The 23593-nt window shown below is 34.6% G+C and overlaps 1 protein-coding gene across 2 annotated transcripts in view; it reads right to left on the minus strand.

Moving 5' to 3' along the window:
• Positions 1 to 20612, minus strand: part of Tet (Ten-Eleven Translocation (TET) family protein) — a 62622-nt gene extending 42010 nt beyond the window's left edge. Inside the window, exons 1-2 of one of the 2 annotated variants that reach the window (XM_035094549.1) lie at positions 20585 to 20612; positions 10446 to 12513 (exon numbers count right to left, since the gene is read on the minus strand). In XM_035094549.1, coding sequence (XP_034950440.1) covers positions 10446 to 11537 — 1092 coding nt within the window. In that variant the 5' untranslated portion in view covers positions 11538 to 12513; positions 20585 to 20612. Of the gene's footprint in view, positions 1 to 10445; positions 12514 to 20190; positions 20556 to 20584 lie in introns of those variants that run through there. The other variant, XM_035094548.1, reaches the window with a different exon arrangement.
• Between the last annotated feature and the right edge of the window lie 2981 nt (positions 20613 to 23593).

Raw genomic sequence — 23593 nt, forward strand, 5'->3', positions numbered from 1 at the left:
CGAGTTGTATAGCATGAAAGGCTTCATGTAAATAGTCAAACGCACGTGCATTCGCAATAGAAATGAATTTTCCACATATCTCTTGCTCTTTCTTCTTCACTGTCTATCATACGTGTATTATTTAGAGATGTTGAAGTGTGTGAGTAAACTCGCATATACGGCTGGTTTCATCGATGATATGTATGTAGGACAGAAGGGAGCAGCTGTCCGACAGCTGTAGGGCCCTTTTTACCTGCTCCATCCACCGCGTGCGAGTCTAACAGAGTCGCGCATGCACAAACAAGCAAGAAAGAGAGAAAATGGAAAAGGATGAAAAGCAAACGGTCAGACTAGAACATACACGTAGCACGTGCTTCTTCTGAACGTCTCGACTACTCTCCCTCGCGTGTGTCTCTCATTCGAACAAGTGCACTGATTGAATATTTTTTCACGTCACTTCTTTGGGTTAGTATGTCTGGTGAAAATGTTCAAGGGGTAAAAAATTCGACAAATTTTTAGGTCCTTTTCTATTCAGCTCGAAGAGGGAGTGGCATTCTTTTTTGCTTCAAAGAGCATACCAAATCATTCAGCTATCGGATAAAAATTTCTCATTCCCCCTTCTTTCGTGAATTATTAATTCTTTAATAATTCCGTAATATCATCCTGCGTAATTGGAAAAGAGTTCATTAAAATTTTTCCTTTTTGTATGGGGTATTTTTTTTTTTTTTATATTTGGAGCAAACATTTTTCTATGCAGAATATCTTTTTTCTTGTAAAGATAAATCAATTCCACGGCTAATGAAAAATAAATCAATAATAAACTATTTTGGAGTATAAGTAAAGAAAATTTAGCAATTTTTGTTCAATTTTGAAAACTAAATTGAAAAGTACTTGGCTAATTTAAATGCGTCAAATATTTCTTTTAATTTCTGAAGAAAGGCGAATCAAATCTTGAGGAGTATGATAACCCTCTTTTCTCTTCTCGCTTGTCTACAACTACGGTGTGGAGCTTTCACAGAATGTCGATCATTGACATTGCTTTTCTCAGGCAAACTTTCTGTATAGCTGCAAGGGTCGCGATTTCTTTCAGTTCAGTTTCCGCTTTAGCTTTCATCACTTTCCTTCCTTCTCGGAAGCCGTCAAGATGACAAGAAAAAAATTGGCAGATTCAATTAAAATGAATCAATAATCTCTTTGTCGGACTCATTGTAAAATACATATATATTCCTTTAAGTGCGAATGACTTCAAGTGTTGGTTAACTCAAAATTTTTGCATTTATTCAGTTTGAACAGAGCCAATGAGTCACGGAGCCTCGTGCGCGCAGCCGAGCGATATATCTCGAGCAGCACGCACGCACGCACACGCGCGCATATATATAGTACTCGCTGCACCTCGAAAATCGATACGGCGAATCTAGCCGGATTATATCCTTACGAGGCTTCCCGTGATGCTCTCTACACCCCTCAACCGCTTCTCTACTCACCCCCGCCAACTATTTCACCCTGCCCAAGTTTATACTTCGTCGAAATTTAGTTTGGTTGTGGGATCGATTTTACGTTTAAATGACGGCTTAGTTTTTCATATGCCTGCAAGCGAAATCCTCAATTTAGCGAATCGAAAAATACCACAAACAATTTGCTCATGGAAATATACTGGATTTTACGATTTAATAGATTTCATAAATCTTACAGTTTAAAAATAAATGACGCGGTTATGATACTTGGATATTAATAATTGATCGGAAATTGTTTTTTTGTTTTTTTAACAAAAATGTTGTTCTACTTTCTTGTTTTTAATGAACCATTAATATGACTTTGATGTCAAATTATTGATGTAAAATATTCTTACAACGTTCCTCACATTAACTTTCCATAAAAATTGTTCTATCATTACTTACATTAGCTTATTGCCGTAAACGAGAGTTTGGCATAAATTATTGATTAAACACCTCATAAAAAATGTAATTTAAAAGGTTAAATTTAACCATAAAAATAATCGATTTTATATGCACCGACGTATTATTAAAAAAAATTGCAGACTGTATAATTTTTCCGAAGGAATAACAAAGTCAGCATCAATTTCTTTCTTCTACATAAATTATTATTGAATGGTAAACTTCTTTTTTTTTTTTTAAACTGTAGTGTGATATGCAGTGTATAGAGTGAATACGAAAGAACATTGGAAACTAGCATTGAAAGAGTTTCTATATATAAAGGAACTGTGAATCAAAAGTATTCGTTCTACTCTCCATACCAACGGCACGGTTGCATTACGCATCGGGTACATTTTGCATTTTTCAGCGGTAATTGCACCCTGAAACTCTACAAGCCACGTTAGTACCTTGTCATTAAGTGCACGTGAACAAATATGCACGTGCGCTTGAAAAATTTTTCGAATATAAAGCAGCTTTAAAAATATGCAATTGAAGTTATAATTTTAATGAGTTACATATTGATAGAAGTGTGAAGTCAAAAGGATTTTTTTATTATTTAAAAAATAAAAAAAAAAAAAAATAACTCTTCCTTCACATTGTTCTACGAAATAAACCGACAATTAGGTGTGGCTCTAAAAAACTCAACGTCCCTCGTTCAATTTTTAAGAAGAATAGGGTGAGGTTTATAACTTCGAACGTCGTCGAGAGTTGAGAAGAAATTTGCCTGAGGGTTAATTGCATCTCATCGCTATTCTTTACCTTTTTCCACAAGTTTTGAGACGAAAATTTAAGGAACACATTCAGAAAGATATTTTTGTCTGAAAATGATAATATACCTAAAAGGTATAAGGTTGTAAGATTTTATATGAATATATATATACATATATATGTGTCTTTTTTTAGCCTTATCATTAGATACTTGTGTTGATTTTTTAAAGTATGCGAGACTTTACTCAGAAATTCATGGTTAAAAAAAATAAATTAAATGAAGTCTCCACACATTTGTGCATACAAGATCAAGATGAAATAATATTAGGTGTGAGTTTGGAAAAAAAATATTTAATTTAAATTTGATAAGCAGTTAAATGTTGTTTCTGTTCGAACTTCAGTTGATCATCGTTAATAAAAAGTTGAAGTTCACGTAAGACATAAGAAAAAAATACAGACACGAAAAATAAATGAACACAAAAAATGTTGTAATGACATTTAAATGAATTTTTTTTTAATTAACCAGCGAGCTGAGAATTTTATCTCATAAATATGCGTAATTTAATCTTGATACATATAAAGATTTTTAACATGACAAAAAATCATAAAATATTTTTTAGCATTTTTTAATAATATAATAAAATAATGAGAACCATTAATTTAAATATATTCTAATGATTTAGCAGCCTCAAGACCATCATTTACATATAAAAACATTTCAAAAAAAAAAAAAAATATTTCAGATCAAATTGAACGATAAGAAAATATCTTAGTAGGTCTTATTAAATTTTTTTTCATTGAATTTTGGATAAAACGAGAGAGTACTGCGAAGCAAAAATTTATTTCACATGCAGAAAGAAACCTTGATATTCAAGTACAGTAAAACATGAAAGGCTCGTGCGGCATTTCCTTGCTTCCGAAAGAGCGTACGACATGCGGCACGCGCTGAATAATGTAAAACTGGCTTTACAATTTCGTCCTGCTTCACGGTCTCACTTCTTCAGTGAGCGAAGCATAAGAGAATGAGTGAGAAGAAGATGAAGACATGATATAGAGACAAGGAACTCAAGAAATGAAGAGAAGAAAGACCATGAAAGAGATAAAAAGAAATAAAAAAGGTGAGTATGAGGAAAGAAAAGGTGCCAGAACAACACCTTTACTCTTTTATGAAGCGGCCGAATATCTACACACATCTCTGCGTGCTTTAACTCTGCTGTGTTGGTCACAGTGCGTGTCGGAGAGTGAAAGAGACGCAAAAAGAGAAGGGTGGAAGCAGTGTGTTGGTGTCGGGGAAGCTGTGTGACTCATCCTGTGGGAGAGAGAGTCCTGTTCCCGTGGCAGGAAGCAACGAGTGGGGGTGGGGATCGATATATCGACTCGAGGAAACTTCTACCATGAGCTGAAACTGCGTAGCACGCTCCACGACACGCGTTACGAGCTCCATTCCTCTCACCCCTTAAGCGTTTCTACTCCATTTTTTTTTTCTCTTTGATATATCGACTCTAAAAAACGACAAATTTTATTTTTTATATTCTCTCGCTTTACACAACTTTTTTTTAACGGCTCTCTGCGATACAGTTATTTATATAAGTAATTCTTTTTTTGTTTTGAATTTTTATAAATTGTTTACACGATTAATTTCGAGAATAATGAATTAAAAATATTGGATTTTGGTCGTTATCTAGAAATGATTGCTCATTCAGAACAGTGTTTTTTTGTATTATCTGGTCGGCGACGTTGATTCGTCAATGAAGGTATTTACTATCTGGTCAATACGCACAAAAAGATATCAATGAGTTTCGTGATAAAAACTGACCCTGGTTTTCTTAGTATAGTAAGATTCGTGATAACTTCAATAAACATTTTGTTTTTCAAAATACTGATGATATATATATCAATACCATTTTTCTTTGTGGTAAATAATCATTATTTTAAGCCTAAATTATTTGATATTTAACTTAATATGACTAGAGAAAAATTTATTTGGATCAATTCAATACTTTGACTAGAATTTGATCGTCCCAATAATTTTTTTAATTAAAAAAAATTATTTATTACTTACTTAACATAAGAAAAAATCTTAAATAATTTTATAGATACATTTTGGTGCAGTTTAAAAATAAATTTAATTCTATTAAAAACTCTGGAGTAAAATTTTATAACTTGTTTAAGTAGCTCAAAATATTTAACTCTCTAATGATTTTTCTCATATGAGAACCAAGTTGGATCTCATGAAAATTCTAAATATGATGAAATATGCATGCTCTAGCAAACGAGAAATTTCATGGGCATCTCTAAAGAATTGATGAATATAAATTCCAAACATATTGAAAATTAGTGCAATAGAAATGTTAATAAGACAAAAATGCCTTTTCGAATTCTAGTTTCCCAAAGTGCTTATGTTAATTTTCCATATGGGTGATGGTGAAAGTTAGCCATCAGAACAAAACCGAATTTATATTATTTACCTAGCTTGATAATTCTCAATCGATCGACTTGCACGCCTTTCACATTCTTCGGTCACCCCCGAAAAAGGGGTGAGTTAATCCTGAAATATGTAGGTACTAACGTGTGATCGCGCCTGTATACGACTTCTAAGCTCTTTGAGTTGGCCGTGGTGTTGGATTTCGTTTGACGAAAGTGTATTAAAAAAATATATGTTCGTGTCGTATTCGTTGAAACTCGAGACAAGTGAGTCCCTATTGGAAGTGGATAATCGAGTCGTTGATTCCCTTGAGAGGAAAAGCTCTTTTCGTGAAGGTTTCATATTCATGACTTATTTTTCCAGTCTCATTGTGTACTACATTTCAAGAAAACTCCAAGGAAATAAATCCAGTAGCTGGTCAAAAATGAGATGAATATCAATCTTCTGCTAAGATCTTTTTCAACCCCTGATCCATCTATTTAATATACGTCTTAAAAATATAATAAAATGAAATTTATTATTTGACTATACTTTAGATGATGACATCATTCTATTTATCTTTAATTCAGTATCATTACCTCTACAATTACATCCCACACAAAATTCAAATCCATTATAGTTAATTATGTACATTTTATTAATATAATAACACAAACAAATACGTTATTGTGACGACTGAATTGTATTTTTGATCAATAAAATTCAATTAAATTCGAAAAGTGATTAGAATCAGAGTACATGAACAGCTGTATAAAATTACATGAAAATAAAAAAAACATTCTATAAAAATCGAAAAAAAATATCACAGTTTCATTAATCAATGTCACGATGATGCTATAAAAATAGTATAAAGTTTCAGTAGTGGATGTATCAATAAAATAATAAATAGATAAAAAAGGACGTTGAAGATCCAACAAGTAAAGGAAGAATAACGTATTATACACAGGAAAGAGATTGATGAAAAATTGATAGACTCTCATTAAAATTTAAAATTTCTTCTATAGAATAGAATTTTTTCAATTTTCTAAAGGAAGCAAATTATATGCCATTTCCTATCGATTTTAGCACTCAAACAAAAACTTGAACAATTCAACTTTATGTAGTAGACATACAATTGGATAGTTTACAAGAGACCTCATCAACGGCAACAACGGTTTCAGTGAACGGAGCTTCACAAATTGTTGTAACGCATTGGCTTACGGTTTCGGTTTCCTTCGATAAATCGAAACGAGGAAGCCCCATGAAAGTAAAGCGAGAAAGAGGATATCCCCGTTGTCGTAAGGGCAGACGATGGCTATATAGAAAGGAAGGGCAAGAAATGCATGGGACGATGTATTCGGTTACCAGAAAGGTCGACCTTTTTCTCTGATGTTTCTTTTTACTGCAGGTTAAATTATTGCAGGTGAATAAAATTGTAACGACGGAAACTTTCTTACTACTTTGACTATTTTTCGCTACATCCACTTTTTTGTTAGTTCTTTTTTTCTACCTACGGTTATTAGTGACATGTTAATGATCTGATTAATAATGGATTAGTTCATGTTAGTATTTTTTTTTGTTTTGTTAAAAAACTTTCACACGACTTAGCTTATGTTAATTTTGTTATTAATGTTGGTTAATTAGTTAATCAATGATTAGTTTGTGTTAGTAATGTGTTAATTATGTTAATTTTTTGTATTAATAATTTTTTAAAAAATAATGTTAAATAAATTAGTCAGTTAGTAACATGTTAGTGAATGATTAATATCTGTTAGTTCAGGATTAGTATATATTTTTGTTTTTTTTTTAAATTATTGTTAATGATTTAGTAATTTTTTTTTTTTTTAGTAAAATGTTAGGGTTTTATTAATGTTAATGACTTGATTGTTACAAAATGGAGGTAGAGAAGAAGAATTTAGTAAATTTTTGTAGTTCATATGGACAAAACTTGAAATAGTTTGTACAGCAGTTTCACCATGAAGGCGATAAGTGGTCGATAAGTAGTTGTATTGCTTGAGTTCCTCAGGGTTATCGTTGCTTCAGGGCAACAAACTCGCAAAGGCCATGTTAGTAAGTGAAAAAAGAGAGATAAAATACAAAAATATCAACGTGAAAAAAAATAATCAAAAAAAAAGTCTATATCCTATTTGAATCCCACAAATTCACCAGCAATATTTTCACGCTTTATTTAATATTCCTTTCGATGAAAAAATTATTTTGCCATCAGAAAAATCGATTTAAAATTCACTCGATTCGATAGCCGCAGGCAAAAGTAAAACGGTTTCTTCTTAACCTACCCTAAGCCACAAAATGGAAGATTCCAATTTACGCACGTGTGTCAGTATGTGTTGATGCGTGTACACTTTCGAGGATTTTGATTGGTCGAAGGACCTTTTATGTAACCTGAGGGTTAGTTGGGAGCAACGAAAAAGTGACGAAAGGACTTTGGTGTGCTTCCAGAGGGAAAGGAAGCAGTTGGAAATTGAGCAAAAACTTCTTCTTCTTCTCTACCCATTGAACGCGATCTTGATATCCCCCTCTTTGATAATTCCAGTGAGTAAATTATTCGAGAAATTTTGTGAAATTGAGGTAAATTACAAGGTTATAAATATCAAATTTTGGATTACGCGTATCTTCATCCTCTTCTATAAAGCTCTTCTATCCTCCTTCAACCTCCTTCAAACCATCTCAGTGGTGTAGCTCCAGTGATAAACGATTCTCTCCACTCGAATCTTGAAGTGGATTACCGATATTTCCCTTATCGTCGCGGAACTCAAGAGTTTTTGAGTGTGCGTACGGGCGTGGAAGAGAGGAAGAGAAACCCTCGTGATATCGTCGTCCTCGACGATTATTATCAAGTTTGAAAATTGTCGAGTGTTCCCCACAGACATCCGAATACATACTATTACGCTAATAAACTTATAAATCTTTATCAGCATTAATTTATTTGCAAGGAAAGCGATAGAGGGATTTCAGAATATATAGCGAGATAATTATAGCCGGAAAAATGTTCAAATAATGAATAGACCATCTGATTATTATTAGAATTAAGTTGTATATAAGAAACATGTTGCGTGAGCAAAAGAGATTATACGAGAATTTCGTGAACACGGAATCAAGTCAGGAAAGTATCTTTTAATACTTTGAAACGAAAAAGAATGAGAGTGCCTTCTTCCTCAAGATAAGATGGGCGTTTTAGTTGATCGAAGATGAGTTGTTATGATGGACAACCCATAATATAATCAATCGTCTCATGTGTTCATTAACTATTATATGCTATTATATCAACTACTATTAACTTCTTACATTTTTTTCACCACTTTCAATAATTCCCTTTCACTAGAGATTCTTATTTTGCATAAACAAACATTCAATTTACATACGAATTGACTCGAATAAAATATCTTTAAATATAAAAGAGTTGTAATAATTATAACGAAATTGGTTAAAATTAAATTTTGACAGGTATTATATTTAAAAGTTGGATAATTATAGTTCAAGAAAATTACTTATTCTCTTTAAATGTCTCCAGCTATTTAAAACTCTGAGACGTTATTGATTATCGGCAATGACGTCTTTTCTCCTTCGTTTCCTTACTCTTTTACAAGCCCTTCCACGTTTCAAAAGCTATCAGCAATGTCCGGGTCTTAAAAACCATCAGAACCGTTTCAGGAATATTTTTAATTTGATTTAAACTTCATTCTGACTATCCTATCAAGCTTGTAAAGTGTAAATGATCAACTCTGTTGAAGAGACAAAAAGAGCAAAAAGATTCTTTCATTTAAAATAATATTATTTGGTAAAACTCTATCACTGTCAGACATTTTTTAACATGCTTTTCTTGTTGGATTCACTTGATTTGCTTTTACTATTTCCATTGAATAATAAACGAATCTGTTTCTCGAGTTGAATAAAAAATGGAGATATTTATATTTTGATTTATTCCTCAATGTTAGTGAACTGCAGAGCGTTCAATGCCCATGATTCATAGGTCAAACGTCATACACTAACGTCAGGGATAATTGATTTGTTTGCTTGCGAAAATCTTTCATGATCGGTGTGAATGCTCCCGTATAAGTAGTTGTTTTGTTTCTTTATAAAATCGTTTCTCAATTAACTCTTGTTCTGTCTATCTCTATTATGACTTAAATTTTAGTTATCAGCATCAGTGTTTAATAACATATAAGAATGTTATACATATAGTTAATAGCTAAACTTTGCAACTGTTGCAGTAAAATAATATTTATCGTTAAATGTAACTCACGAAAATGAATTGTATCATCAAAATATCGATAAGTAATTCAAGCCATAGGCTTACGAAAAAAATAACACGTTTTGTTTCGCTGAAATTCTGATACGCGATTATTATGACCCGGGTCGAGCCTTGAACTTGCTCTACGATAAGCCCAAGTTGCTTACAAAGATCATTTGCTTCAAATAAAGCCTCTACTATCACACTCTTGATAAAGTAAATTCCACGTCCAATCGTTGAAACCTATTTATAACATTCTAGTCACTAAGTAAAAAAAAAAAGAGGAGCTGAGGAATGATATTTTGAAATTTTTTCAACGGTAATTGTTTCGCTGTAAAAGATTATTCATCTAAGTGTACATAATTATGGTGAAAGGAGGTTTGTTCTTGAAAAAGTTGAACGAAAAATGAATATGATGATGTGATTTAAATATATATGATCCAACATTTTTGCGAAATAAATTGGAAGATAGATATCACGAAATTATATACTAATCTGTAATGAATAAGCACGATATGGGTGTTATCAGTAGATGAGAACAAACGATTCAAGCAGATCAACCCACCACCAACCCTCTATTCAATGTCACTACAATAATAAACCACCTCGGTTATCTGTGTTTCTGTATTTTCCTCTGGGAATCCTCCTCTTTCGTGGCTTCCCTCTCTTTCCCAATGGCACATTCAGCCAACATCGAGGCCAAGTTCAGGCTATATATATCTACACAACATCCAATCCTGTCGGGCCACCCACCGTTGACGTTTACACACCACCCTGCGCTCTTTTGCTACCACGCTACTCTACTAGTGTATGTCCGAGTCACCATCAGCAGTTTCTATTTCTCTACACACATTGACTGGGCAGTTCTTCGTAGCAATTCTGGCATAAACAAGTCGTTCACACGCTCATATCCGCTCACTTTCGTTCTTAGCACACGCACTTCTAAAAGATTCCTACTTATCTACACGTAGTGGAAATTCCAACGCCATGAATTTTCATTTACATTGAGACAAGTCGCGCGTATCATCGCGTGGGAATTGGCCTCACTATGTTACCTGGTTGATCCTAAGACCCCAAGTACTTTTTTTGCTCGTCAGGTGCGTGAATTTAATAACTCTATGAGGATGAAGTTGTCATGGACGTGAATTTGAATGAAAAAATGACTCACCTTTTTCTCCGTGAGCTTCTCACACCGTCGCATCTTACAGATCTGATGACTTTTGTCGTTTCTGCATGGCGCACAGTCTCCACAGTTGTCTTTTCGTTGGCATCCGATGCATTCTCCGCAACGTTTGCGTTTCTTTTTGGCTGGTTTATCACCAAGACCACCTTCTCCATCAACATCTCCCATTCCACTACCAATATGTCCATGAGGACCACGGTTAGCAGTAGAAGAAACTGCTGCTACTTGACCAGAACTTTCAACATTACCACTACCATCTTCAGACTCCATAGAGCCAGCACGTATTTTTCTACGTTCTTTTTTCCTGCCATCAACACCTACCGCACGTGAAGTCGGTGAGGAGTCAAGAACAGTTGACATGGGGTTCTGGAAGTTTGCATGATGCAATTGAGGGTACTCGGGTTTCACCACAGTCAGGACAGTATGATGAGGATGACCTGGTGGTGGAGGTGCAAAGCCCTGGACTGGACTAGATCCCAGGAGCTGAATATGCCGTTCATCAAGCAATTGTTGTTGCAGAGCTGGAACTTCTCGTGCTTGGACGGGTGCAGGTACCAAGGGATAACCAACAGATCCTCGGTGTGGATGGGGTGGTGGTAGTGGTGTTCCCAGAGTATGGAAACTTGGCAATCCAACAGCTGAAGTGACTGGCGGTGAATGCGAGATTGATGCAGGCGACAACGGCGTTAAGGCTGTCAACTGCGGTTCCGATTCACTTGGTGGTGCAAATTGACTTGCGAAGCTTGGCAGTCCCTCATTGTTAGGGCCAACGCCATGCTTGGACTCCCATGGTCGGTACTGACTGGCTAATACTACTTCACCTCGGGAGTCTATCAGACGACCCGTCAATCCCTCGTAATAGTCCCACGAGGAAGTCAATCCTAATCCGATGTCTTGGCTGTGCAGTGTCGTCAATGTTGTTCCACTGTCCATTGTGACGTCACCAGAGAAACTACTGAAAGGCGGCAGATGACGATTTGGGTCACCAGGTCCGATATTACCTGGCGATGCTGCTAAAGCCGCCGGGGGGCTCACCCTCTCAGGGGCGATGCCCTCCTTCTTTACTTCAGCGCTCATCTTCCCCAACACATCTTCAAATCCATCCCCTGGCTGTAGCTGTCCAGGAATTTAACCTCTTCAATTGTTTCAATTATTTTTTCAGAAATAAATAGCAGATATCAAAACCCAACACCAATATTTTTTGATAACTCTTGAATTACATTTAGTCACTGATGCCGATTGTTAAACTCGAGATCACAAACGACGATATTAAAAAATTTTCTTCTATATTTTATTCACAAATGGCTTTCGCCGCACTATGGATAAGTTTCGTTGAGCTTCACGTTGGCTAACTTCACTTTTTGTATTTTTTTTTTTTATTTTTGTACTCGACAGGTTTAGGCTACGAACTGAAGTAGATCGGTTTTCGTACGTATTTTTTCCTGAGCGAAATTTCCTTAAATTGTTTTACTTAAAATTTCATAAAAATTTACTCGTCGATGCTCATTAAAAAATGTAAAATACTTAAAAGGTTAACTATAAATTCCTATGCGATCTTTTTTTAGACTCTGCTTCTAAATTGTTTATTAACGGAGTGCGGAAAACTCAGTGCTTGGCGAAGCCTACTATCATTTATTTTTTTCCTTTAATATTGAAATGGCTCCAGCTGTTCTCCGCTTGTTAATCTCGTTGAATGATTAGTAAAAAAATGGTAAATTCTTTGGTTTGTGGTTTAGTTCTATTTCACTTTGTCACACGATTTTTTTTTAAACAATAAACTCACTTTTGTTTGTAATCCTTTAGTTTTGGCACTGGCGGACTTTTGTATCAGATATATTTTTGTACACTAGATAGATACTATAGCTTTTTAATCCCGATTTCAGTCACTTTGTCTTTGTTATTTTCCTTTAAACTTTCTCCTTTCACTTTTTCGAACCTAAAAGCTCTTGAGATATTATGACAATATAGACACTAATTACGTCATTCGCACTTCGTAAGAAAATATAAATCACTTGAGGTTAATGTAGCTTAGAAGGCGGTTGATTTGTACGATCTGCAACAGAGAAATAAATAACATCCACATTAATTTTAATCCTTGATAAAAATATTACATTTTAAAGAGCTCTTATCATATCAATCAAATGTCTCATCTACATTTTTTTAACTTTAAATAACATTATGTCTATTATTCCAAATGACTATTCACGTAATATGATCTCATACATTTATATATTCGTTCATTCTAGCGTCCCTTTGACCTCGTTTGTCGGGAAAACGTGAGTCGACATGCAACTCTCGGTAAATCCATGTGTGATATAAACCTCGGGCGCCTGTTGACCACGCGCTCTACTCTCGTTCTCTTACCAAGGTTACTATTACGAGTCCTCCCTCTATACACTCGCCCACCTCTATTCCCACGCTTTAGTATTCGTAAACGACGTATACTAGGCTACCGTAGTTGAACTACCCGTCATTCATATCGCTATCTACTTACTCTTACCTACTTCAAATACATTACACCTCAATTATTTTTTATTACTTTATTTTTGCTTCATAAATAATTAATCTCTTAATCAATTTTTAATGCTTTGCCGTAATTATTTCGCTGAAAAATTCCCTTTATCCCCCATCTATCTAAAATGTCTTCTAAAGTACCAGAAATGTGACGCATTATTTTTTTTTTTTTTAGACATTACGTGAGCTTTTTAATTTTTTTCGAGACAGCTTAACAGATGTTCATTAATTAAAATAATTACCACGCCATGTTACCTAACAATTTCCACTGTTTTTCTAAAGCCAAATAATTTTTTAAGTTGATAAAAAATTTTTGGAATTAAATTTTTTATGGAGAAATTCATCAGTAAATGATGATTTTTTTTTTTCTTTAATGAACGTTTGTATGAATACACTTGAGAATTAATCTACAAGTGTGTAATAGAAAAAATTTTAATCAAGGAAATTGTCAATAACTGAATAAAAAAAGAAAAAAAATTTATCGTATCAAGTTCGAAGCCATCAGCCGTAACTCGTGCGTCGTGGAGCCAGGACGAAATATCGACCCAATGTTTAGCTCACTGCTACACAACTACGTCTCTCACACCCCATGTAGCACATTGAAACGAAGTTGGACGGTTCCACACGTCGTCTACATGCATCGGTACACCATTGATTATGCCTACATGTATACTCCATACGTATATACAATTCAGTTTACAGGTGTAAGTTAGTTCGACACAACTCATTTGAAAAGTTAACACAGTCTGTTACACGCATACAAATATTCATGTTCTACCCATTTATCTGTACATGAGGCCCTGTAATCATAGTCTAATAGTTCTCTTTTGCTTTCAAATTCATCTTCTCGTCCTCGACCTATTATATTCTGCAGTAGATCATCACCCACTCTCTCGTATTTGATGTAATAGCTTTACAGCTGGCAATGAGCTTTCGCTATCACTCACAACTTGCACTGTCGTTTGAAACACTTTCGCCCGTGAACTTTAAAATCGACTTTTGCTATTCCCAGCGATGAAAACTTTTAAAGAGAAAATTTGTAAGAAATTCTGTAGAATAATATTGGAAATGTTACTTCTATTAAAATTAATGAATTTTTTTTTTCAACAAAATGACGTTAGTTTAAATTGCAAACAAAAGAATGACGATATTCTTTTATTATTATTATAATTAATTCATTAAAAGTGTAAAATAAAAAGTGAGTTATTAAAACTGTTATCTGGTTAATAATTCATTAAATGCAAATTAAACTGAATTAAATATAATTTAACGCTCTACTTTCTCTTCATTAAAATTGATTTGATTGAATTCTTGCAAATGATAAAATAAAATTTATGAATAGAAATATTTTTAATCTACATAAACAACGAATAAAAACAATAAATAACAAACAAAGAGGCATGATAGATTCATTCTTGCACAAACAAATGATTAATGATAATTTCTAATGATGAATTTTTTAATGAGCAATCGATTTCTCGATATATGTGGCAAGATCACGAACAAGTCATAGGGGATTGAACTTTCTGTGATGGTTTATAAATTGTCTTGACTGAATACCGTGAACTTTAGTCTTTAAAGGTCGCGAAACTCCTTGGCGCGACGATACTGCGTGGCAGATATATGCGAACTAAGTGATAACGTGCGTCACCTCTCTCTATGATGGAAAAAAACAACAATCATTAACAGTAAATTGTACTAAATTACTGTTATTTAATGAATGAACTTTTCTAAGTCGAGAAAGTTTTATAATGGAGTTCAATAAATGGCAGGAAAATTCCCTCATGTATGTGTGACGAAATTTACGTTATCTTTTCCCTTTTGAAAGAAGATGATACTAAAATTTTACGACCACGTGGCTCCAACTTAAATCTAGAAACACTCGGATATTTCACATGCCCTATCTCAAAATGGACGACTATCTTTTAGTGATTTTCATGCTGATATCATTCACAGGAAAAATACCTTAACGCTTCCGAAAAAAAAAATTCACTGTAACGAATTTTAACAAACTTCGTTGAACAATGAATAAAAAATACTGTTTGGACATACTCTAATTGAACAATAGGTAAAAAAAAAAGATGCGGATGATTGAAAAGACATAAGAGATTTCCTTGTTTGCATGTTGAAAGAATATTTACGACTGGACAATAAACAATTTTCTTTTTTTTTAAGAAAAAGAGTCAAATGCTGAACGGATTTAGAATAAAGAGTAGAAATATTTTGTTGAAATTTAGAAGAGATATAAGAAGAAAAAAAAATTCAAAAGCCAAAAAAAAAAGGATTTTTAAACTGAAAAGATCCTTTCGCAAATGTTTGAAGAATTGAGGAAGAAAAAAGCGGGAAAGATCCGGAGCATTTGGTCTGGTAGAGAGCAGCTGGTCGGGCATGCACTTTCGCTGAATCGACCGTAGCAAACGCACAAAAATTCAATACCGCCTCTTGCGAGCTGGCCCATAGTGCACGCTCCGTCGCGCTATATACCCAGTGCGATGAAACGATGTGTTGGATTCTTTAGTTCGCGAGGAACCTGCATATGTTCGCAGCAAATACGTCGGACAAGTTTCCTAGAATCATGATACACAGCCTCTGCAAACATGTAGACTCTTCATACCACGAGCGAAATTGAATGAGAGAGAGAGAGAGAGGGGAAAAAAAATAATTACACTGTAAAGACGCTAAAGATATTAGTTGTTTTACCCCAAATATATATCTTATGAACTCGTTTAATAGCTCAAGCATAAAAGAAAATTAAATTTTTTTAATACTGCCAAGTCATTAGCGCCATTTTTCTCATACTTCCGGTATACTTTAGCAGTTAATAATTTTTTTCTCGTTAAAAAAACCATTTCCTTTATTCTCTCTTTTATGAAGCAACTCTAAACCATCTCAGCAATTTATTTTTTGGTGTACTCCAAATATATTTGTAGCGTCATGTAATGATTCAACCAAAATGATAAAAATTTTTGAATGCTGTAGAGACATTAGCGCCATTTTTCTTGTACTTCCGGTACTTCCGCAGCTAATAATTTTCCCTCACAACCCTCGCGCTTTGTTTCCGTGCAATCCACGATAACGACACGCACCCTCTTTCATATCCGTTTTATTTTTTTTTTTTCGAGTTACAGCCGCAGGGTAGTTGCTAATTTTAATGTTGTCACGGTATAAAAATCATCGCAAGGCGCTGAAACAACTTGGAAACAGACGAAAGAGTATGATTTCAACTGCACTTGGCTGATGTTACTTGCTAGCGATGGTTCAGTCTGGCGAAAAAGTAAAAAGTGCGACGGGCTCTTAGAGCAAAAAAGCTCTTGGGTACACTTTCGCCGACCTCGTGGTGCCGCGGTGGAGTCTCGCGACAAAGGCTGCTTGATTCAAGGTCTCACGCACACGCGCATGCATCAACATACAACGACCAACACACACGCACGCGTACTACAACGTTTTATATCCCCATACTCTCGAAACGTTTTGGTGGTCGCTGCCAGCCACTCTCTCGTCCATGTGTACGCACAAATTCGTGGATATTTATCTCTATCAATTTTTTTAACTTTTTTTTTCAAAATTATTAGAGAATATACGTGAGGTTTATGGATGCTCCTTTTTTTCCTCTCCACCGTCATTTTGGAGCAAAAATTATTTTAGTAAACAAAAAACATCATCTGGGCTTTAAATATTTCGTTTTTTATGCTCTTTTCTAATCCAAACATGAAGAAATTCTTCAAGTAGTTTCAAAATGACTCCAAAAATATATTTTTCCGGTCTAGAAGGACAAGCATAAATTTTTTATGATTTCATTCAATTAAATAAACATTCGGTAGTTAACTAAAGTGTTTTTAATAAAGCCACCCAAATAATTTGAATTGAATGAATGAATCATATAGTTTGGAGTGTTAGAAAAAAATCGAAAGCACATGTAGAGTCATTAAAAATTAGCAGATTGATTAAAAAATTGATGTAATACACTCCCGTAGCGGACAAACAGAAGCCTCTGTTCCTCTCTCGTCCCTTTTAGCGAAGCACAATATTTTCGCCGCTGCGCATGCGTTTACGAACTAACTCGCGTGCTCACACACTCACGTGTATCATGTGTTGTAAACCAACGTATAAGCCCTCTCATGCACACGTGTATACACACAATGAGACTTTCGACCTCAGTGTCTGTCCATGGGACCCTTAACTCCCACCCATACACCTTCGAGATATCGGAAATGATATAAAATTGCGTCTACTACGTCGCTGATATTTAAATTGGTTCGCTAAACCACAGATTAATGCGACACGAACGACGACAAAAGCTTCTAGGCTTCATTCAATCTTTATTATTATTTATTATAATTGTTTAATCTTTCAATTAAAATCATTTTTATTTATTCAATTTAATATCTCTGAATTTTTTCAATTATTCCTCACTCAAGCTTCGCTTTTTTTTTATTGCAAGCTATTTATTTATTTTTTTGCAATATTTTTTTGTTTAATTTAAGCAACAACAATTAGCACGATTGATCTAGATAGTGAGCATTGTGTGATAATTTATGAAAACATCGATAGTTGAGTTCACTGAACATGGAAATGAGAGAATGCAATCAGACGTCATAAACCAGTCCATTGACGTGCATTTTTTTAGCATTGAAAATTCAATACCGCAAGAAGACTTGAATTATTAAGTCCATAATTAAGTTTGACAGACATTTAACTCCACATCAACCACGAGAAATATTTTAATACCTATCATTAATTCATCAATTTTACTGATTTAACACCAGTGTTATTGTATTGTTAATAATATTATATTCATCGTCCAGATAAGAGTGAAAAAAAATTACACGATGCGCGAACATTTATCCTGACTCGTTACCTCGTTGCCTTAAAACACACATCCGGTATAAAACTGTATACATATGATTATAAGACGATCTTAAAATTGAATTGAAAGAAAATTTTTTATCAAGAATTTCCAAACACGATGTGATTAGATGTTTTATCGTCTGGCCTAGGTGGCATGATTGAATATATTTACGTCAATAGAAACAAACATGAAAAAAAAAATGTTTTTTCGGCCATTTTAAGTTCAAGATAACGTGTCTCGTATATATATTTTTTTGATAATTATTTAATTTAATAATTAGATCATTAAATCGAAGCTGTCATAACATGATATGATAACTATATCACCAAACGATGTTTTAATAAATGTTACAACAATTAAATGCTCTTACGTCAAGAATTAGATTGATAATAAAATGAGAAACAACTTCGATTTTCAGTACAATTATCATTCAAATTTTTGTGCCTATTGGAGTGGAATTTATGAATATCGAATGATCAACGATGGAATTCGTTAGTAAAATAATTCTTATCAAGTGTGATATTAATGATAAAAATCCACCCACAAATAATTATTCAGATGCAATATAATAGATTCACCGATCAAGGGCAAGTGCAACGGTAGCACAGTGTAGCCGATCAACACCGATCACAAACGAAACTAACCAGCAGCCACAGACTCTCACGAGATTTTACGAAACTGGCGGCTCAGACCATAGCCGCCGTCGCCGCGTGCCGATTTCAGGGCGGTGGGCGATAACTGCAATAAAAAATACGAAAGAGAACCTGAGGGACCGGTGCTCGTCCGTAAATCTTTCCATGGCGCCCGTTGTTCTCGCGCTCTTCTCTGATGCCGGTTTCCTTATACCTAAGACTCTCTCGGCTTTGCCGATTCTTTGAGAGTTCGCTACGCTTGAATTTGCGACTACCGAAAGTCACTAGGACCACCATTCTAAGAAAAATCGTCGTGTTACGAAACGGAAGCCGTTTTATTCTACTGTGGCCTTCGAGTTCTCAGTTTTTTACATCATTTAATGGTTTCCTTATGTCCTTTCTACATACCAGGATTATACATTTCTTTCGATCTTTTTTTTTTTGAATTAAATGTTTGTTTAAACTCTTTTAAGTAGGAAGAAAAAAAAAATATCTCAAGTGAAATAAAGGTTTTTATCGTACAGTCACGGTTAAAATTATTTGAATACTTATAATATCATTTAAAAATACTTTTTTATCGAATGAATTTAATTCTTTTCATGAAAATAAATTTTTTATGAGAGAAATTTTATTTTAAAATTGAAGAATTCTTTCGTTATTTAAAGTCTTTTAATGATTTCTTTAACAATATTATTTGTTGATTAAAATAACTAATTGATGATGTACAGATCGTGGTATGTATTTTAATATTTATTCTTATCCAATCATAAATAATCCGATGAGAAAAAATCAATGCTCACGAAGCAAAACAAAAACATTAAAATCATACATTTTAATGATACTAATACTGCTCTAAAAAAAACTCCAAGTTATTTTTATGATGAATTCTCTATAACTACTCATGAAAGCATAAATTTTGGATTAAAAAAATTGCCAAAACTTCCGCATACTTTTCTTTATTTTCTGTTTGAGGAAAAATTATTTGAATTTAATGACTTATCGTTTCCCTGTTCGAAAATATCCACAGCGGGTTTATCCACCCATGAGTCACAGGTTAATATTTTTTACGTCTCGTAACCGAAAAAAGATCGTATACAAGCTCGTATAGAGCGTGAACGAGAGAAAAACGTCGCACTTCCTTTTGCTCTCTTTCGTTTCCCTTGCACACGCGCGAATGTCTCGTCGACGTCGACGCAAGCCAACGAAGATACTTGAATAGAAGAATAATACATAGAAGCAAGAGAAGCACAAGTAAAAGAAGCAAGGGAAGCGCATATAAAGCCGCGAATGAAAGCGAGAGTAGAGCGCTCCATTCTTTCTACTCTCCGTCCACTTTCATTCTCAGCAGTTTCGTGAGTCGACCACGCGAGCTTTGCCAACTAAAACGGAAGAAACTATACATATATAAGTGAATAAAAAAAAATAAAATAAAATAAAAAAAAACAGGAATTTACACACACGTGATCTTCCCAATTTCAGGGCCACAGCGTCACGCAAGGAAGAAAAAATAAGTAGATAAACAGAAACACCATTAAATAATAAACACCATACATTCACGCAACAATTCTTAATTCATTGCTATTTTTCAATAACTTTCTTCGAGCACAAATCTACCATAAACATCAAACAAAAACAATAACACACAACATATAAATATACCAATGCACTAAATGAGTATTTATACTTTGAACTTAGTTGTAAATTTGAATGAATGAATTTTAAACAGAATCCGTACTTGTTTGTTATTAAATATTCATTGATTCCTCTCGGATCGATCGTCACGCATCTTTCTCACACACGTAACAGCACCGTGTCTCCCGCATTTCGTGTGATTTCGAGTACTATCACGGTGCGCCGTCTTTCAACGTCTCTTCTTGATTCTCTCGCGTGTTCCATTCGCGGCGAAACGTTCGTGTATGCCCCGAAGTTTCGTCGCTTGAGCGCGCGCGCGTCCACTTCTTCGACGTTAATATTCTCTCTGTCACTCTCCGCCCTTGTGGAGTCGCGTACCCGTCATCCAATCCCCCGCGAATGATCTCGAGAGATAGGAGGAAACCCGCGGCTTCGGACTTTTATTATTTCTGTAAACTTCGGTCTTTTAAGTTCACACGAACACTCCGATATAATACCTTTGGTTGCGGGCTGCCCCGTGTTGAGTGTGCTCGCCGCGCAGTGACTGTATGGGCTCCAAGAGTATTCTTTGTCCAACGAGTCGCAGCTGCCCGCGTTTAGTCCCTCGTGTTACTTCGACCGTTCTCGGAAATCCTCGGATGTCATCCCGCCACCGTGGCGGGAACCCAGGATACACCAGGATCGTGGTGGTGGAAAGGGAAACCCTGATGGAGTAAGAGGGAATGAGGAATGAGCTGACAAGCAGTGGGGAGGTTTCATTCGTTAACTGCGCGCGCAAAACGCACTGCTATACTACTGATATTCACGCCATCTTGTTGCAACCCCTCGTCCAAGTCAGGACCTAAGATTATCAACTATGTTTAGAATACACTCGCATTTTTCTGGAATTTTTACAGCTGAAAAGTGGCATTTAAATCCGACATTAGTCATCGGATTAATAAATTATTTTTCTCGGGGTTAATTTGTTTAACAAAAAATATTGATTGAAGTATTTTTCAAAAGTCAAATAGATTATTGGAATATTTCAGAAAAAATATAGAACAAATATTAATTGTACTGCTTAAAAAGGGCCATTGTTTGCCAGTGCAGTAAATAATTGTTGACATTCTCAGAAAAGACATAACAGATTTGAAAAATATATTTATCTACATAAAAGGGAATATATTTGCGCAAAAAGTCGAGGGACTGTATGCAGATTTGTTTCAAAACTATAGCTGCAGGATATCGTCCTACAGCCAAAATAAAAAGAAGAATCAGAATAAAAGAGTAGAAAGTCGCAAGTTGGACAATACAGATGCTATTCTGACTTACCCCCGCTATATTTGCTTCCTCATGCTTTCTATTTTTTCAAGTGACTCTCAGGGTACACGTCTGTTTCCTTACTTCCTGTTTTATTTTTCTCTATAAATTATTGTTTAGTTTTCTTCTCTAAATAAAAAAAAAAAGCTCTGTATCATTAGCCACATTTAAATAAAAGCAACAAAAAAATTATCTCTCATATCTTTCATACGTTTAGTAATTTCTTTTTGTCTTGTCACGAAAATTAATATTAATTCGAAAATCATTTATATTTATTTATATATTGATTCAATTGCTTTGTAAGTGATACTTAGTAGCACATAAAGTTCAGGAGCAGCAACTTATCACATCGTAAAGTAAGATAGCTGCCAGAGACATAAACAGGCTTGATATCAATGCAGAAGCAATGCTGAAAAATAATTCATGTCAATCATCAGCTGGATTTATTTATATTATCATAATTATGCTTTCTGAAATACTCGAAAAAAATTTCTTCTTCATTATAAATTACGTATAAAATTTATTATCAAGGACACTGTTATGTACACACTTTTACAATTTCTTGTGTGAGTTATCCAAAATTGAGATAAGCTCTTAACTACACGCCGAGGGCAAAAAGCAGAATGATGGAGTCTGATGGCACTGGAAGATCTCTGAAGATTTTAGATACAGAGATGGCACATTGGTATGGAAGCCATTATGAGGGTTTATAGATGATTATCAGAGAGGTGCCGACGCACTACTGTAAAGACTCAACACTTTTTTCTGTCAAATAAAATATAAGTACATGCCCTCATGCCATAGGTGTGCACGCATACAACTTATTGATTGATATGGATGTGTACGGGCACATTCAAAACGATGGAAAACACCATATGTGCCTGACAACCATAAGCATTGGACAATCGCTCATTAATTCTCATTTATATATTTTTATATTTCATTCTTACCTGATTGAAAGCACCAAATCAAGGCTTCGGTACCCATAATTTACAGTATCCAATTTCTATGACTCATATAATCACCGATATTTTAAATTTAATTTTATATTTAAAAGAAAAAACTCCAACTGTTCACTGTAGGTACAACGATAAGAATATTAAAACAGTGTTGAAACCGTAAATTTACTGAAATGTAATAAAGTTAAAAATCAAATTGCAAAATAATTTTGCTCATTACTGTTAAGCAAGTAGAATGTAACAATAATGAACATTCAATTAAGTAATAAAAAGCGAACATTTTAATGAAAGCAGATTTTTCAGATATTGTCCAAGGTGTTATAAATTACATAAACATAACAATTGTATAAGAAAAAATTAAGTACAGGAAATTTTTGGTGTTGCTGTGCAAGAACATGTTAATTGCTTCGTAATAAATTGTACGTACTTGTAAGTAACGTATCTGATCAAGAAAAATTTAATCTTTAAGGGTTAAAAGAGGCTCGATGTCGGTTATCAAAAACATGCCTTAAGTACTAATAAACAGATCAAAATTATGGTCGAAGATTAATGCACACGCATGAGCTAAAGCCACTGAAGATATTCCAATGCGTAACTCGAGTCTCTCAGCACATTTAGTTGGAGTTAATTGAAGGCCACAATCAACCATCATAATTTTATTTAAAAGAAAAAAAATACATCACCAACCACCATCAAACCATCATATAATAATGATGATAATAAATAGATTAATTTAAATGAATTTTTTTCTATTTTAATGTGTTACCCCATTTGAGTAAATGATATTCAAGGAATTAAAATCCCTCACATATATTTATCTTGGAACAAGACACACCATCAGGTACAATTCTCATTGAAAAGCGAGCAGAGTTGGCAATTAACGACGCGACGTATAAAGAAAAAATTATACCTCGCATCCGGAGGTTTACCATAAAAAAAAGGAAAGGCGAGATATAAATTAGATTCCATTCCTCGACCTCATGCTCGGCAAACCAAGTGCACATGTGTGCGCTCCGTCGCCTCAGCAGAAAGCGCCGGCCGATTTTCCCAGGTAGATTTTCCCGACCGCATATTTTTAACGGCTACCACCCGGTCACGCATGCACGAGGACACGCACAAGACTCAACTTGATGCGTTTGCTCTCTGCTGTTGCTCTACTGATGATGATGATGATGATGACATGTAGTGTTGCAGATTCGTACAAGAGAGACAACAATAATCGAAAAGCACTCGTTCAAATATCTGGTC

The sequence above is a fragment of the Chelonus insularis genome, unplaced genomic scaffold, assembly GCF_013357705.1.
Source record: "Chelonus insularis isolate UGA/USDA-ARS -01 unplaced genomic scaffold, ASM1335770v1 scaffold_714_pilon, whole genome shotgun sequence".
NCBI classification, from domain to species: domain Eukaryota; kingdom Metazoa; phylum Arthropoda; class Insecta; order Hymenoptera; family Braconidae; genus Chelonus; species Chelonus insularis.